General features: G+C 33.2%; 1 protein-coding gene across 2 annotated transcripts; it reads left to right on the top strand.

The window, feature by feature from the left end:
* The first annotated feature begins 451 nt into the window (after window positions 1–451).
* On the top strand, window positions 452–11,418 carry LOC120339201 (serine/threonine-protein kinase PLK4-like). 2 transcript variants are annotated; one of them, XM_039407285.2, is made up of 15 exons: window positions 452–797; window positions 1,599–2,042; window positions 2,587–2,788; window positions 3,083–3,179; window positions 3,374–3,532; window positions 4,258–5,338; window positions 5,794–5,924; window positions 6,293–6,403; window positions 6,856–6,986; window positions 7,372–7,487; window positions 7,597–7,693; window positions 8,161–8,322; window positions 8,669–9,015; window positions 9,690–9,885; window positions 10,425–11,418. In XM_039407285.2, exons 2-15 carry the CDS (start codon window positions 1,637–1,639, stop codon window positions 10,513–10,515), a joined length of 3,327 nt encoding a protein of 1,108 aa, XP_039263219.2. In that variant the 5' UTR covers window positions 452–797; window positions 1,599–1,636; the 3' UTR covers window positions 10,516–11,418. The 2 variants fall into 2 exon arrangements, with proteins under 2 accessions (XP_039263219.2, XP_077972136.1); XM_078116010.1 differs by lacking the exon at window positions 452–797 and adding an exon at window positions 817–1,120.
* The last annotated feature ends 4,565 nt before the right edge of the window (window positions 11,419–15,983 follow it).

Here is a 15,983-nt window from a genome sequence, read left to right as displayed (position 1 = left end):
AAGACGATGGATCATTCCATGATTGGGAAAGCTTGTCGAATTTTTTTTGCACTGAGCTTCGTAATATTCCAATTCTTCGTGAAGCATGAGTAAATTCTCATTATCATATACTACCTCCTATTCCAGAATGGGTATTTAAATTTATAAACGTCGCTGACTTATTGAGAAATTTCTGTATGAAATCCTGCCTATGATGCGACGACCTGGCTATGTGTGTGACCTTTTCGGCAACGGCTTTAGAATATGTAAACATAGCGAGACAGAACATGTTTCTTGTGGAATTTATTATGATGTCACTACAAATATTAAATACTTATATTTGCCTATTTACCCAACAGGGGAAACGGCAGTTTGTGTGGTTGATATACTTTTTTACGCATAATCAACGCACTCTCTCGATTTAGCGCCACCTATCTGATGATCAAACGGAGGGAAATTTGATTGTTTGCCGAGGCAACAGACACTTTGTCAAATGACAGTTAGTGTTCCCATACGATATTGCTGATGTAATATTAATACTGATTTGGTTGATTCTAACTTAATTAGTGAAATAAAAACATATTTTTATAAATTTCGAATGTTGTATCATTATGTTTTGGTAATGAAATGCACGAATATTGTAATATACGATGGATTTTAAAAGTTATTGGGAACACTGCTAATATAGGACTTGCCCGTAACCAGCCTAGGCTTGCAGCAAACGGCTGTTAATCGACATCTCTGAAGAACTTTCACTGAATGAAGACTTTTAAACTGCAACCGACATTGCATGGACTGTGCTGAATATTTGTGTTAAGGTATGTCAAGAGTATTTTCTGCCGTTAGACGTTTGGCAACATAACTTCAAACGCTATTACAGATTCAAGTCAGGTTGTGAATTCAAGCCACAGATTAGCTCGATATCCTGCTGCAATTCCCCAGTTTCTTTTCATCTTCGATGCAATTTGCTAGACAGTGATTGATATTGACTCATTTGGCCGATATTTAGTATAATTTATGATTTTCCAAGCTGATAACTTTGAATTGGGGTATGAAAGTTGCGAATAATTCCAGTGTTTATGAAGAATGCGATTATGGTGTTTTTTACAAAATTTAATATCAGTAACTTGGAAATTATCTGGTGAGTATTCAAGCCTTATCAGTTTAATTATTTCAATAATCTATTCTGCGTTATCGTAATATAAAAATGTATCTTTGCATTGTTTGTTATATCCGTATATACTTTTTCACAATTTTCTTTCTTCAATGATCTACGTTTCAGGTTCAAAATTTTTTTTTTGTACATTTGATACTTTTGTCCATTCTAAATATGAATATATTTGTACTTTAGTACTCTATCATGTATGCCAAAGATTGTGGTTATATTCAAATGAATTGGTTCATAGTCTTTTATCTGTTATATTGTAAAATTGTATCATATGACTCATTGTGAATACTAATTTAACCTGAATCATAAATTTGTTTCAGAGAAAGCTAGTTGTTCAATACTGTTATAAAGCAATTTCTAATCATCTGAGTTTTTAACAATGCTAAATTTGAGTCGAGTTATTTAAAACCACTCTTACATACATTTTTTATTAACGTTAATTTTTTTCTAGATTTTTGCTTCCGATCTACTCTACGATTCCCAGCAGTTATGATGGCAACTTGTATGAACAATTTCAAACACAACAATAACATTGGCAACGATATGTCTCCCCATCAAGTTGACCAATCACAGATGGGCAACAAAATTTCAGACTATGAAGTCACAAACCTACTTGGAAGAGGAGCATTTGCTTGTGTATATCGAGCGAGATGTCGACTGACGAATAGAGAAGTTGCCATAAAAGTTATCGATAAAAAAACAATGCGTAAATCTGGCATGGTTGTTCGAGTGAGAAATGAAGTTGAAATACAAGCACAATTGAAACATTCTTCTATATTGGAGTTATATCATTGTTTTGAAGACACTGTTTATGTTTATCTAGTCTTGGAATTATGTCTCAGTGGAGAACTCAGTCGCTATGTAAAAACTAAAGGAAAGATGTCAGAAGATCAAGGTTAGAAAAGTTTTCCTTTTAATTTTACAGTTTTAGTATTCATTGTCTACTTTTTATATACCCTGGAGAGTACAAAAATTTTGATACTTACTTACCGGTACTTATATTCATTCCTCCAAACATAGACATAATATACTGCAAAACGTATTCATATTTCATAATCTGTTCCAGACAACAATTATTTGAAAGGTTTCTGACAATTCTGATAATTTACTGATTAGAATACATTATAAAAATATTTCAACTATGTTTAAGATATGCGATAGATTCCTAATTTCACCATATCAAAAGTTTTCGACACCGAAGCCATGAAAATATTGTATGGTGTTATTATTCATTTTTTAGTGGTTGAATTGAAGCTAGTTGCATTGCCGTCTGCTATGATTTTTCGCATGAAAAGCTTATTCCTAATTTACAATATAAATGAAATAACGACTTGTCCAATATTTTTCAAATTTAATCAAGTTTGACAATTTTCAACTATGTGGTTCTCCTTTGTAGCTGAATATAACTTTTTACTTGAACTGTTTTCTCATATTAACAGCAAGGATATTCATGCATCAAATTGTCGATGGAATGCTACATCTTCATGCACACGGCATAATACATCGGGATTTAACATTATCCAACATGCTACTCGATAATTCATTAAACATAAAAATCGCAGATTTTGGACTTGCAACAAAACTTTCTATGCCAACGGATAAACATTTTACGATGTGTGGAACACCTAATTTTATCTCACCGTATGTGTTTATTTAATTTTAATTAACATGTTCTATTCGTTTTGCCAATTTATACTTGAATTCGGTGTAAGGTGAACTTTGAACTTTATCAAACTTTATTACAGCCTTTTATGAACTTCATGCCTATAATTTGGTTGTATTTTCTGGATAGAAATTTTTAGGATTGAACACGTTTTAATCGTAATATTTGTTTATATTTCGACATCATTGCAAAATTTCAAAAATTCAAATAATTTTTAAAATAGTCACAATATATTTACTGAAAATGAAACAATTTGTTCTGCTATATTTCAGTGAGATTGCTACAAGGAGTGCGCATGGTCTTCAATCTGATGTTTGGTCACTGGGGTGTATGCTTTATACTTTCCTGGTGGGGAGTCCACCATTTGATGTAAGTTTAGTAATGAATAAGTACTATACTGTATATATTTTTAAAATGTCTTATTGAGATTTCATGTGAAGTAATTAAAAAGATAGCACAGTTTTTGCATTTTATCGCAGTATGCTTTTATAAATTTTTATTTTTCAAGACTTCAATGTGGCATCTATGATTTTATTCTTCAAATCCAATCCCTTTTTTCTCAGACTGATGCTGTGAAATCAACACTAAACAAAGTGGTTTTGGGTGATTATCAATTTCCACCAGATCTAGGTGAAAATGCTCGTGATTTAATTCAGAGATTGCTTAGAAAAAATCCAAGCGATAGAATTACATTGTCAGCAGTATTGGATCATTCTTTCATGGTAATTTTGAATATTGTATCCAGATTCAATAATTTGTTTTTGAATGGTTCATTATTGTAATTGTGGCAATTGAAATCATTTATATTAAGTGGTGCTTGTCTAGTACATCATATGCTATCAGGTATAGTTCTTCAATCTGAGTATGAAAACCAATCATGACAATAATTAAATTTATAAAAAAAAACATATGGACTGATGAGGATTTTGAGTTGTTTGATTAATGTAAATTTTGTTTTCTAGTAGTTGAAGCCTTAGACTTGATTATGCTGTCGCCTTATGTGGTTCGATTCCCATGCCCACCACATTATCTGGGGCGTAATAACTTGGGTAGGCAATCTTAAACACAGAAAGATTTCAGACCTATAGTAGCTTCTTGCCTAGCTAGCAGTGGCTGCTTGTGTAGTGCCTTGTTCAGAGCAAAAGGTGTTCAAATATGTCATATTTTAAAATTCAAAAACCTTGTTTCCTAAAACTGTCCCATGTGTGTAAAATCAAAAATTATATTCTATTCTGCAACGATTTCTAATGATTCTACCAAACAATGGATTAATACAAACTATGCAAAAAAATGAAAAATGAATACGGTGTACAATATTACAATATCAGACACTTTTCTCAGATGAGGAGATTCTAGCTTACCATGTTCAGTCAATCAGTCAATCAAAGTCACTCTTATACATTTGAAAATTTGAGTTTTTTCAATCACGAGTTTTCATGCATTACAGACAAATGAATGGGAAGGTAAAGATCATGAAGATTCTATTGATAGTGGTCTCGCTACAATGACAACTAATTCAACAAATTGGTGCAGCAGAGTAACTGGTAGTAAGGCAACACCCAACACAGCATCACGGCTACCCCCTCGTACAAGACCCTTCATTGTACCTCATCCCAACAGAGCCGAACCGTGCCTAACACGAAAACAATCAGACTCTTCTTCATGTAATAATATGTGTGAATGTGAAAATTGTTCCGGTTATCATTCGTCATCAACACCGTGTCATAAAAACAGTGGCAAATATTGCACTCAGGTTTCCGAATCATGCCGAGGAAAAAATAACTCTCACCAAAAGCAAGAGAACGCTCGAGAAAACGACTCCTGTAAATCATATCTTAGTTCAGAACATCTTTTACCTTCTAAACTCAACCCCCCTAAGAAAGTGCGTGAAAATTCACCCGGTAGAGTTCTCCAACCCCGTAATTTAAATTATGAGAGAGGAAAAAGTTACTCTAATCCTCAATTTCATCTCAACTCAGATGAGTGGAAATCCCAAAATTCTCACTCACAACTCAACACTCAGCGTACATGTTCAGATATGAGCAGTACTACCGAAAACACTAAATTTACACAAAGGACTGCTAAATACGAACCACATTTCTATAAATCGAACTCAAACCACTGGCATGGTAGTAGTCCTTCTTTAATATCAATGGACAATAATAATCATTTACAAAGCGATCGTAAAGGCGGTACCGGTAACTGTAGTTGTTGTAACTCTGGCTCATATTGCTTTTCTCACCGTGGTATGGAAGGTTTACATAAGTATAAAAGTTGTGAGAGTCTTTCTCAAGTTGGGACAAGGCGTAATGAAAAAGCATACAGTGACCCTTATTCTAGTACTTGTTCTCTTCAAAAAATTCCACAAAAATTGGAATCTGCTTCTGGCAGAAATGAAGGAAGATATCAGGAACATAGAAACCGGGATGAAAATGCCATTTCACATTGTCGAAACGGGAACAATAAAGAAAATATTGCAAAACCTGAAATTACAAGATCGCACCATAATCCATCTCATTCTACGACAGGTAATCATATTCAATAGTCAATACTAATAAATTTTCTACTTAACAATATGTAGGTCTTCAAGCAATTGTGTACACCATATTGTCACGTTTAAATAGGTTTTAAATGAAAAGGTAGAATAGAAGCTATATCTACAAATTTGAAATTTTTATTAAATGACAGAAATCAATGAACCTGAAGAGTAAATTCCCATTCATTTTAATGTTTGGATAAATAAAATGTGTGGTGTAGAAGAGAGATTCTGGAGAATAAAAACAGGGGATCTGTAACTTGCGATACCAGAATTATTACTTTTTTCAGTGCTTCAGAAGTATGCGCACCAAGATGTTGCACAACCTTAATCCTAACCGGTACACAATACTATGTTCAGGTTGGGCGCCATCTTGGTGCGCATACTTCTGGAGGTCCCTTTTTTCAAATCTTTTCTAAGGTTTCAAATCTTTGCACCTTTTTACAGATTCTAATATGAAAACGAGCAAACCACCGTCTGTAAAATCCGACTCAAGTCGTAATGGTAAGAAAGAACCTCTTCCTACAATCAACTCAAAAAGATTGCGGGCAATTCGACAAAAGACAAAAAATTCTGTTGTAAGTTTGTTTTATTTTCAAGAGGTGTTCCACACTAGCAACTAGATTATCTCTGCACAAACAAGTACTCAGTCACTAGATTTTAGACTCGAAAATTCTTGTAGTTTGGTAATATCTGCTCAATATTTATACCATGAGTGATTGCATGGGTCAAACAATAGTCTTGAACTGCAGCCCAAAATATATGATTTTTTGTAATTACTGTGCACTAGTTCTATTTATATATCGGTAAAAAAGGTACAAATTTTGCAATAATAATCTATCCATATCTGGTAGAAATATTGAGTTTTAACCCATTGATGGACCAATGCCAGGAAAACAACAAAGATTGCAAACCAATTTTAGCATTCAAAATATTCTTTTCTCAGTTGAGCATCCTTGATAGTGGAGAAGTTTGTCTTGAGACAGTTAAAATCCGGAGTGGAAAAGAAGTCACCACTGAGGTTTTAAGGATTTCTGAAGATGGGAAAAACATCAAGGTTCATAAAAATTTATTTCAATTTTTATTGAATAAAAATATTGCGACCCAATGTTGTCACTAAATATAATTCATGGGACTTGAAGTGGGCCTCGGGACTGTATTGCTAAATCGTTGTTGTTGTTAGTTTTATTGTTCAGGCGACTCCTCCAACTCATGGACCCATGGGCCAATCAATTTAAAGTTTTCAGCACTTGAAATTGAAGTAGTCACCAGAAAGAATCCTTTTGCTTATAATTTGTTGGAATTACCTGTGGGTCTTATTTTACCCAAAATTTGATTTCATTTTACCTAATGGGAACTATTCTTATTCCATCAAGCATGACCGCCTATGTTATGACTGTCCTCAGATTTTTTTTCAAACTCAATGCTCAGCCACATTTGAGTGTAAGTTTGAGTTAGTTGTTGGATATTCGTGTCCATGTATTTTAGCAATACTCTCTTTGTTTTTAGATATACACTCCAAAATTGAAAACTGATGATAATAGTAATGACCGAGTGCCATCACCAACTCCCGAATGTTCAGACTTCACTCCAGAAAATGTTCCAAGTCGATATATAAACAAATATCGATATCTCGCAAAGTAAGTACTAGATAAAAATTCTGCAATTGATAATTGAAATTAAATTATAATTATGGTGTTGCTGACATGATGACTTTTAATAGTCTCTGCGCGGCCCCTCGTCCATTGCAGTTCAAATATTGTACGTTTATTTTTCAATGAAGTCATTTAATTTTTAGTATTTGTTTAAATGTACAATGTTTTTGCACACGAAAAATAAATATCTGAATCTGAATTAAGCAATAATTATTTGGTTTCATGATATATCATTCTTCGGCATAATTGCTTTTTATAATTATTGATTGAATTGAAATTGAATAATGACATCTAATGTATGAACATGTATTTCTGAAGATGTTGTATTTGCCAGTAAACGCTTTTTTGATTTGTAATTCCTTGTATTAAGGTTTGTCACCCTAGTTCGTTCCAAAACTCCAAAAGTTACTTTATTCACAAGTAAAGCAAAATGCATGTTGATGGAAAATGATCCAAATGCTGATTTGGAAGTTTGTTTTTATGATGGTAAGTCTTTATTGACATTCTGTGCTCCTAATATTTTTTTATAGTTTAGTATTGTGTTTGGTTTATTTCTAGTCCATATATTTTGGCATTTGTTAAAATTTTACAACAGGGTCTAAGATTCATCAGACAAAAGGAAAAACAAAAATTATTGACTCAACAGGAAGACTTATGACATTAGATTCTCAAAGTACAGCATCAAGTTCAAGGTATTTTAAATTTTTTTGAATGTCCTTATTTAATATTGCTATTCTCTCTTGTTTATAATTTGGTGCCCTTTTGATTAATTAATGTATTATTGTGCATTATGCTGACACAAATGCATCGAGAAAAAATGGGATTTTTTGTAAAAAATTTAAATTCGATTGCACTCGATATTGATTATGCTAGGAACTATAAGGAACATACCTTCCATTGCACCTCTAATAACCGAGTATATATTCGAAGATTTGAATTCCGATGGGCATGCTCAATGTGGTAAAGGACACCTCCATCGCCCCATGCCATCGCAGATTGGTTTACAATACCTAACCTCTAGTTTCCTATTACAGCATTCTCCAATCCAGATATTTCATGTCTGACTTATATTAAATTATGTTATCCGCTTTCCTTTCTCTTTCTTTTAAAATAAAAATCCTATTCGTTTCCTAGTTATTCTTCAATAAATTTCTTCCAGCATTTATAGCGATTGTGATGTCGGTAAACTTCCAATCGAGTTACAAGATATGGTACGACATGCAATGCAAGTGCGACAAAAATGTCTAAATCTGGAATCTGCGATCAATATTATGGAATCTACAGATAAAACGTCATCTTATTTTCCAATTACAGTGTCAAGGTAATTTTCTTTGTTGTTGGGATAATACAATAATATAAGCTTTAATTGTTTTTGATATTGCCAATATGACTGATATTAATAATGTCTACATGTATTTCCGTATTCAGCAACTGTAATAAAAAACATAATGCTGAATTGCAGAGCATAACAGAGCCTTGTTCTAACTGAATATGTATATCTTGGACGACTCGTAGAAATTGAAATCTACTTCAGAATTCTGTAAAATAATATATACTGCTTGGATAAATATTAGAATAGAATCATTTAGTTTATCAATGCTAAAATGTTTCATTTTAATTTTATATAATTATTATATTTTATACTTCAATTTATATTTTTCACACAGGAGACCAGCCCATGTCGCCAACACGAATGCTAACAAAGCAAGTGGGTCATCGTCACAATCATCCAATACTCGTCCAACAACTCCTCCCAAGAAAGACAGAGGTCCCACACAATCCTCTGTACCACCAGATTGTCTCTCCCCCAACAGTCTTCCATCACCTTCTGTAGCACTAACAACATCACCAAGTATTGCTCCTCCTATCCGAATCACAGAATCCGTACTGTCTTATAATACAGTAGCTACTGGCGTAAGTTCGAAACTAGGTCCGAAAACAGGAAGAAGTCTGCCTGTGACACCGAATTCTAGAACATCAGCCAAATCTACATTATCAGATGGGATGAGGCCAGGTTAGTTTTTTGTAAAATTGTTCATTAAGATTATTCACTCTGAATTAGGTGTGCAAGCAGATACTAATTTGTAGTTGTACTGAGCAACTGAATTTTGAAATATCAGAATTTTTCCAGTTCTGCATTGCCTATCTAATTTATTACATTGTGGGTTAGTGAGGGTGATGAGCATGGGATTTGAACCTGATAGGTGCAACTTGCGACACCAACACTTTCACCATTAGACCATTGCCCACGATTGCAACTCCCCATGGAAAATAGCAAAAGAAATTCATGTGCTATATCAGGCATTCATTTGCTCTTCTGCTCACAACAAAGCTCTTGCTAAGTAAATACCCTGAAGTCTACAAAGTTGGAATAACATATCTTACTCACTGTGCACAGCTTCTGGATTTATTGGGTTTTGAGCCAAAGTTATCTATCCAAAACAATTAAGTTAAGCAGGGCCCGTGAATATGAACTCGAGTTGAGAAAATAACTTAAAACAACTTAATCAAGTGTGGTGCATAGTTTGAATATGCCATTTGTAATATATTTTTCACTACATTTGTTGGGAGCTCATGAACACACATCTGTACCGTACGTACCTAATTTTTAAGACTTGTGTCATAACATGAAATTTAACAAGGTTGATTAGTTATCTTACATATATATTATATTTTTATTTATTTTAGCACATAGACAGTTATCTTTTGTACCGCTTGCAAATGAAAACGATGTCGTTAAATCAGTTAATATACCAAACATTGGATTTGCATCTCATCTAAGATCTGGTGATATATGGGTTCAATATCATGACCAATCACAAATAATGGTTCAGTCATCTGCTAATAAAGTTTTATATTCTCATCCTAATGGAAAAGTCGAGAGGTAAATTGGTTTTATATGGTGGATTAATTTCTACTCCATGACTAGAGGCGATGAAGAACACTCGAGAGTTGTGTTGGTATTGGTGTAAATCGGCATTTAAGCAATGTAATTGAATTCCAATATTTCAAATTGTCTGTTTTGTTGCAATACAATATAAGTTGGCAAAAATGTGGCCGACTATTTTATATATATATTTTTTTTCAATTTGTGCACCAAGATATTGAAATAAAAAAAATTAAAATACATGCGATTAAGTTTAAAAGCAACTTTTCTCAAAATACTTCAACTCTTGTGATGCGGTACCCGTCAGAAACCCCCAGTATATATATTTTAGATCAATTTGTAACACATTAACAATGTGTGTAGATTCAAGTGGATGAAAGTGGAACGGCCCATGGGGTGGTAATATCAATTCTATCTTCTACTATCTATTCTACCTTCTATCTAATTTATAAGTAAATTAAGTCAAACATTTTATTTTCAATTTTCTTTCAATACAGTTTTCTAGCTTTGTATAAATTTGTATTTCAATTTTACAGGTTTGGTCAGACTGTGCGACTACCGGAATATGTGAAAGACAAACTGGCTCAATTACCTTATGTTGTAGAATTATTAGTGAGGCAAACATAGCAATATAGAAATAGCCTGCGATCTCTATTTATTTTTAGAAATTATCTATATTACACAACAAATGGTCTTATATAATCAGAGTTTTGTAGATGATAACTGAATATGCTTTTTAAGACTTTAAAAATGGTATATTTTACTTTTATTTGGGAGCAAAATTGGTTATGGAATCGGTATATTAAGCAGTTTTAATACTCTATATTTTGAAAATGCAAATTATTTCAAAACCTAAATTTCAGTCATATTTATATTTTGGTCTTTTATTTGTGCAGAACGTTTAAAAAATATAGTGGTAATTTCTGCTAAATTATGATTGAACGACCATTATGAAAAATCATATCATATATTGGTATTGCTGCTTTTATTAAAGATTCATTTTTATTAATATTATTCTTTTACTGCTAGCTCGTTATAACATACTGTACTACTTATTATATTACTAGTGACTTATATTTTACTAAGAGGTTATGTTACTTTATAGTGTTTTAGTGGATGATTGTTATGAAAGTGTTATTCCAGTTTTAGCTTTAGTTGGAACAGTGAATGTACATGAAATAGGATAGAAAAACTCAAAAGAATTATTTTAATTTATTTCTTTGCCTTATATGTGGCTGATTTTACTTCCCTTGGCTGATCCTAATATTATTAGCGATACATACTTGAACGGACATATTTTAATGATAATAGCGCCAGAAGTCTGGGAATACTATTTTATACCTTTTACAACTTATAATACAAGTGTAAACCCTCTATTTTATTCTTCAAACCTCGATAAAAAAACTTTTGTACAAAAATTAGATAGTAAAATTATTTTTATTTTGAATAATGTATTTTGTCATGCAGTATATCAATACAAATATATTAATTACTATTATATGTTGTTTAATAAAAAGAAAGAATGCATCATCCAACCGACTTGCTATTTTAGGGAGTGACAGTTCGAGCTTGAGTCATGGTTTAGCTCAGGGTTTTTCAAACTGGGTCCAGGGCACCCAGTTGCGGTTCCTGTTGGGGCCACGAGCGAAGGCTTTAATTAGGTACCATTCGCGATGAATCAAGAAATTTAAGGTAATTTGAATGTGATTTGTGTAATTCTCAGACTGTAATGCCTTTATTCTTTTGCTTTCATTGGTTGACTTTTTAGTATTGACCGTGGCTCATAAAATAGCTGATGTTAAAAGCAAACTAGGTGTTTTTGTATAAGACTGGAGTGGTTAGCGTTCTGGCAAAGGATTCGGTCGGGATTGGGATATAGTATATTTGGCAATGGCATCGAATTTTACAATATATCTCCCATAGCGGTATCCGAGATACCAGTCCGGCATTCCTTTGTTATTGGAAACGACGTAGACCTGTGGATCGTTTTGTTATTAGGCTATGTCGCTGTTGTTGGTATTCTTGTTCTGGGTGTCTTCAAATTACAAGACCAATTGCTTTTTCAGAGGTTAATGATTGTTGCCCCAATAATGCTGGTTCTATGATTTTTTACAAAAATTTCTGTGGGCTCTATGGGATTCGTTTTTCACTATAAATTTTTATGAGATGACGTCATCGTAATTAAAAATGGCGCACCGTGTTTTGAAGGCTTATCAAATACATCTTCGAGTGTCTATGACAGGTAGTGGAGTCTTTCCGTTTAGAATCTTTAGATGACTCAAATTTGTGAAAATAGAACAATGTGATAATATATTATCTGGGGAATGCAGCCCTTCAAAATTTAGTGCTCCCTTTTTACATCATTGCTTGTACAAGGCTTTATTCGAAGTGAAAGACGTAAAAAAAGTTGTGGCTTTGAGGGTTCGAAAACATGGGAGCAAGTCCTATTGACATAATTTTCTTGGTTTTTTTTAACTAGTTTATTTCCACTTCAATATGTTAAACTTAGATTTAGAAATATTTCGATTCAACTTTTTGAATTCGAAAATAACAATTGTGAAATCCGTCAATTGGTAGTCACTCAAAACTATTTTATTTCCACTTTAATATGTTACACTTAGATTTAGAAATATTTCGATTCAACTTTTTGAATTTGAAAATAACAAATGTGAAATTCGTCAATTGGTAGTCACTCAAAAAATAATACACGTTAGGAATGCAAAATAGGTAATTCCGCTTTTGTATTATCATTTGTCATTGTTATGCTACAGAGGGAACGACCCTATCTGTACTCAAATGTTATTTAACACACGTTTAATTGAGTATAACTCCGATCTGAACTCCTCGGAAGTCAATTTCTTGATGTCTCAGCATTTATCATTTCGACTAGACCGTTAGTGAGATGAATAAATATCTTATTTGCATATTAACTTTCTAAAGTTATAATTAGAATTTAATATATACGGTATATCATAATGTAGTCCATGTACAAAAACAAAAAGTGTGACTAAGTAAGTTTTTACTTATTACAGTCTGGACAAGTGAGAAAGCACCAGTCTCTGAATCGTACTATCAATTTGATATTTGAGTAAAGAACCACCAAAATTTGATGGGCCTGGAATTATTTTTCAGTTTTTCGAATTACGTATTTAAAATATTACAAATAACATGCTTGAATATCATGAACTCAAATACAACGATCGTTCTAATATTCGCGAAATTCCAGTCATTATTACGACATATATATCAGTTTCCTACTACCACAGACATTCCGTGTCGAGTGTAGATTTTTCGTAAAACCGCAACCTTTCTCGAGAAAAGTCTAAATTTTTAATAAACAAATTAACTAATTTCGGCTCTCGTTTATCCCAAATTCAATGACGCCCTCATTACGTAGATAGGAAGTTTTTTTCGTATACGAAAATATGGTCGTACAGATACAACTTTGATAAAATACAGACGATTAACCCAAAAAGCGTGTTGTGATGTGATACTATATGTGAAAGCCACAAAACCTTTTAATAAAACCATCGAAAGCTGTGATGTACGCTGGTAGAAGTGAAATCATTTTGTCCCATACACATGTTTTTTCAAGTTATAATGACTTACTGTATATATATATATATAAGATAAACAGGTAGAGATGTGAAGTAATTTGTTGCCCGAAAGTCCTAATTTGGATGGATCAAGAATTTGATTTGGGCCAGTTTCAGAGCTGATGTAGTAAACGCCCTCTTGCAAGTTTGAATTATTTTTTACTGACAAAATCGAAACATCGTCATCGAGTTTATCATATTCAGCAAGTATTTCACATATTTGCTGCGAGCAAAATATTGCATAAACTGCCCCTGATATGCAGGCCCAATAACAATATACATGTAACAATATACAACCCAATATACATGTTTCAAAAGGACCAGACTTATGCCCAACGAACGCACTCCACCTTTGGAAAAGTGGTTTGTATGAGACATTCAAATTAAAAATACGGACCTCCTGAAGTATGCGCACTAAGATGGCGCACAACCCAAAATCAGGTTGTGTACCAGGTTAGGGTTCAGGCTATGCGACATCTTGGTGCGCATACTTCAGGAGTACCAAAAATACCCAACTTTCACCCATTAGCAATTATCGGCAATGACAAGTTAATACACAGATTTATATCCAGTTTTGTGTTATTAACGATTATATAAATGTCACAGATTGCCTCAGCATAGAGATGTATTCGAAACCTTGCCATGTACTAATTTTTATACATGCCATATTTCATTACTGAGTTGTTGCTCATGAGTAATATTTTTTTAGAAAAGCACAGAACTTGGTCAAATATCGAGTATAAAATCTCAGCATTATTCTGGGGTTTAATTCAAATTTTAGAAATCTTGGACAAGGTTCAAAATCCTAACTGAATTTGGATGAAACGCAAGCCCAATTCGATTTACGACAACATTTTTAGAAAGGCTAGTTTACGTGCAATGGTTTTAGGTTGAATGGTACAACTAGATTGAAGCAAGGCTATCAATCGGAAAAACAATATTTTAAAATGGTGCTGCACCTTTTCGAGCTGTTTGGAGAGGCGAGTTGTGAAATTTGACCCTGTGCTGACTGCAAATTTCATATTCTTAGATTGGCCATAAACATAATATTATGGCATCAAGACCTATTTTTTTATAAAGTGGAATGATTTACAAAATTTGCGTTTTCAATTCAAAACATTTGTGTTATCTCAGCTTTAAAAGACTCATGCAAATAAATTCGCGATCTTTTTTGAAAAAAATACTCAAATTAATATTAGTTTCGTAGTCGTTAAAAATTGATTTCATGTTTAGAAAAATTCCCATTTCCTATTTAGAATAAACTTGAATATAAAAAAACCACGAGATGAAATTTCTACTTACTCTATGCATACTCATCTCGATCGAACAAATATATTCAAAACCATCAGTGGATCCAGGTACTTGTGAAATTTATATCTTTATATATTTTAATACTCGTGGCGTGTTTTGAAAGCTGTATAATTTCAATCAACATTTCCTTATAGTTTGTTGTCGTTGTACGTGCTCAAGGCTTGATTCCAACCAAGGCGGGATTAATTAGCCATTGAGCAAAACAGGGACGATTTTAGGGCACCAAGATAAAGGGGGCCCCACAGAAATGTCCATAGCTGAGATTTGAATGTTACCTCAGTGTTTGATGAATGGACGGTAAGACCATTCAGACCTCAATACTGGCCCGGTTGAAATCAATTTTGCTCGTTTATTATTCGCAAGTTTAATCTAGAACTACTTGATAAATGTATGCAGGCATGAGAATTATTTCCAAAAATATCATGTAATTTAAACACAATTTTGTCTTCAATCAGTAAAGAATACTGAAACTTACTTATTTAATTTCAGATCACACGGAACACTAGTTACATTTCTACTAATATATATAGGGCACCGAAGTCTTAAGTTCTTTGAGGGCCATGATCCTGACTACAATGGCGAAATTGATATCAGTTTAGAAAACTTGACTCCCTCGTTCAATGACTATTAAATTTTGAGTAATAGTTGACTGAGATTACGAATGAAAGCTGATACGATCATTCTAAGTTTAATAGAGCAACCCGATAGATTTTTAACGTCTAGATTTTTAAAAATGAATGCCAGATATCGATTCTGTTTGCTGTTTATTTCGTTCCAGAATTCGATGGAGGAAGGGTCGAAGACGTTTGTTATTTTGCCGTAGTTTGTTATGAAAATTATGACGTCAACTACACCCGAGAAGTAGAATTGTGTGAGGAAAGGGAAGAAAATCTTGGTATATATATATATGCAATTAGTTTGGTCGCGAGCTAAAAATCACTTCCGAAGTCACGCGACCCTAGTGTTTCAGGGCAGTTATTTCATGCTAGTTGTATTATCAGCACACCTACCGGTACCTTTTAGAACAGAGGTTCCCGACAGGAAATTGATACTGAAAAAAGCACAATCAACTTGAGTAGTACTTTGTAGACTCAAGTTTTGATGTAAAAATGTCTATTATGGAATAACACGAACGTGTATGTTTTAAATTCGAGCGCGAAAACCGAAAATAGTGGCGCGTCAACCAGT

The sequence above is a fragment of the Styela clava genome, chromosome 9 (genome assembly GCF_964204865.1).
Source record: "Styela clava chromosome 9, kaStyClav1.hap1.2, whole genome shotgun sequence".
Lineage (NCBI taxonomy): Eukaryota > Metazoa > Chordata > Ascidiacea > Stolidobranchia > Styelidae > Styela > Styela clava.
The sequence above is the reverse complement of the archived record's forward strand: the minus strand, read 5'-3'. Positions and strand labels throughout refer to the sequence as shown.

Coding starts and splice junctions, on each gene's coding strand:
- LOC120339201 (XM_078116010.1), top strand. CDS start 1,066: ATGCGATTATGGTGTTTTTTACAAAATTTAATATCAGTAACTTGGAAA. Junction 3,180..3,373: donor TGGGGAGTCCACCATTTGAT/GTAAGTTTAGTA, acceptor CTTTTTTCTCAG/ACTGATGCTGTGAAATCAAC. Junction 9,016..9,689: donor ATCAGATGGGATGAGGCCAG/GTTAGTTTTTTG, acceptor TATTTATTTTAG/CACATAGACAGTTATCTTTT.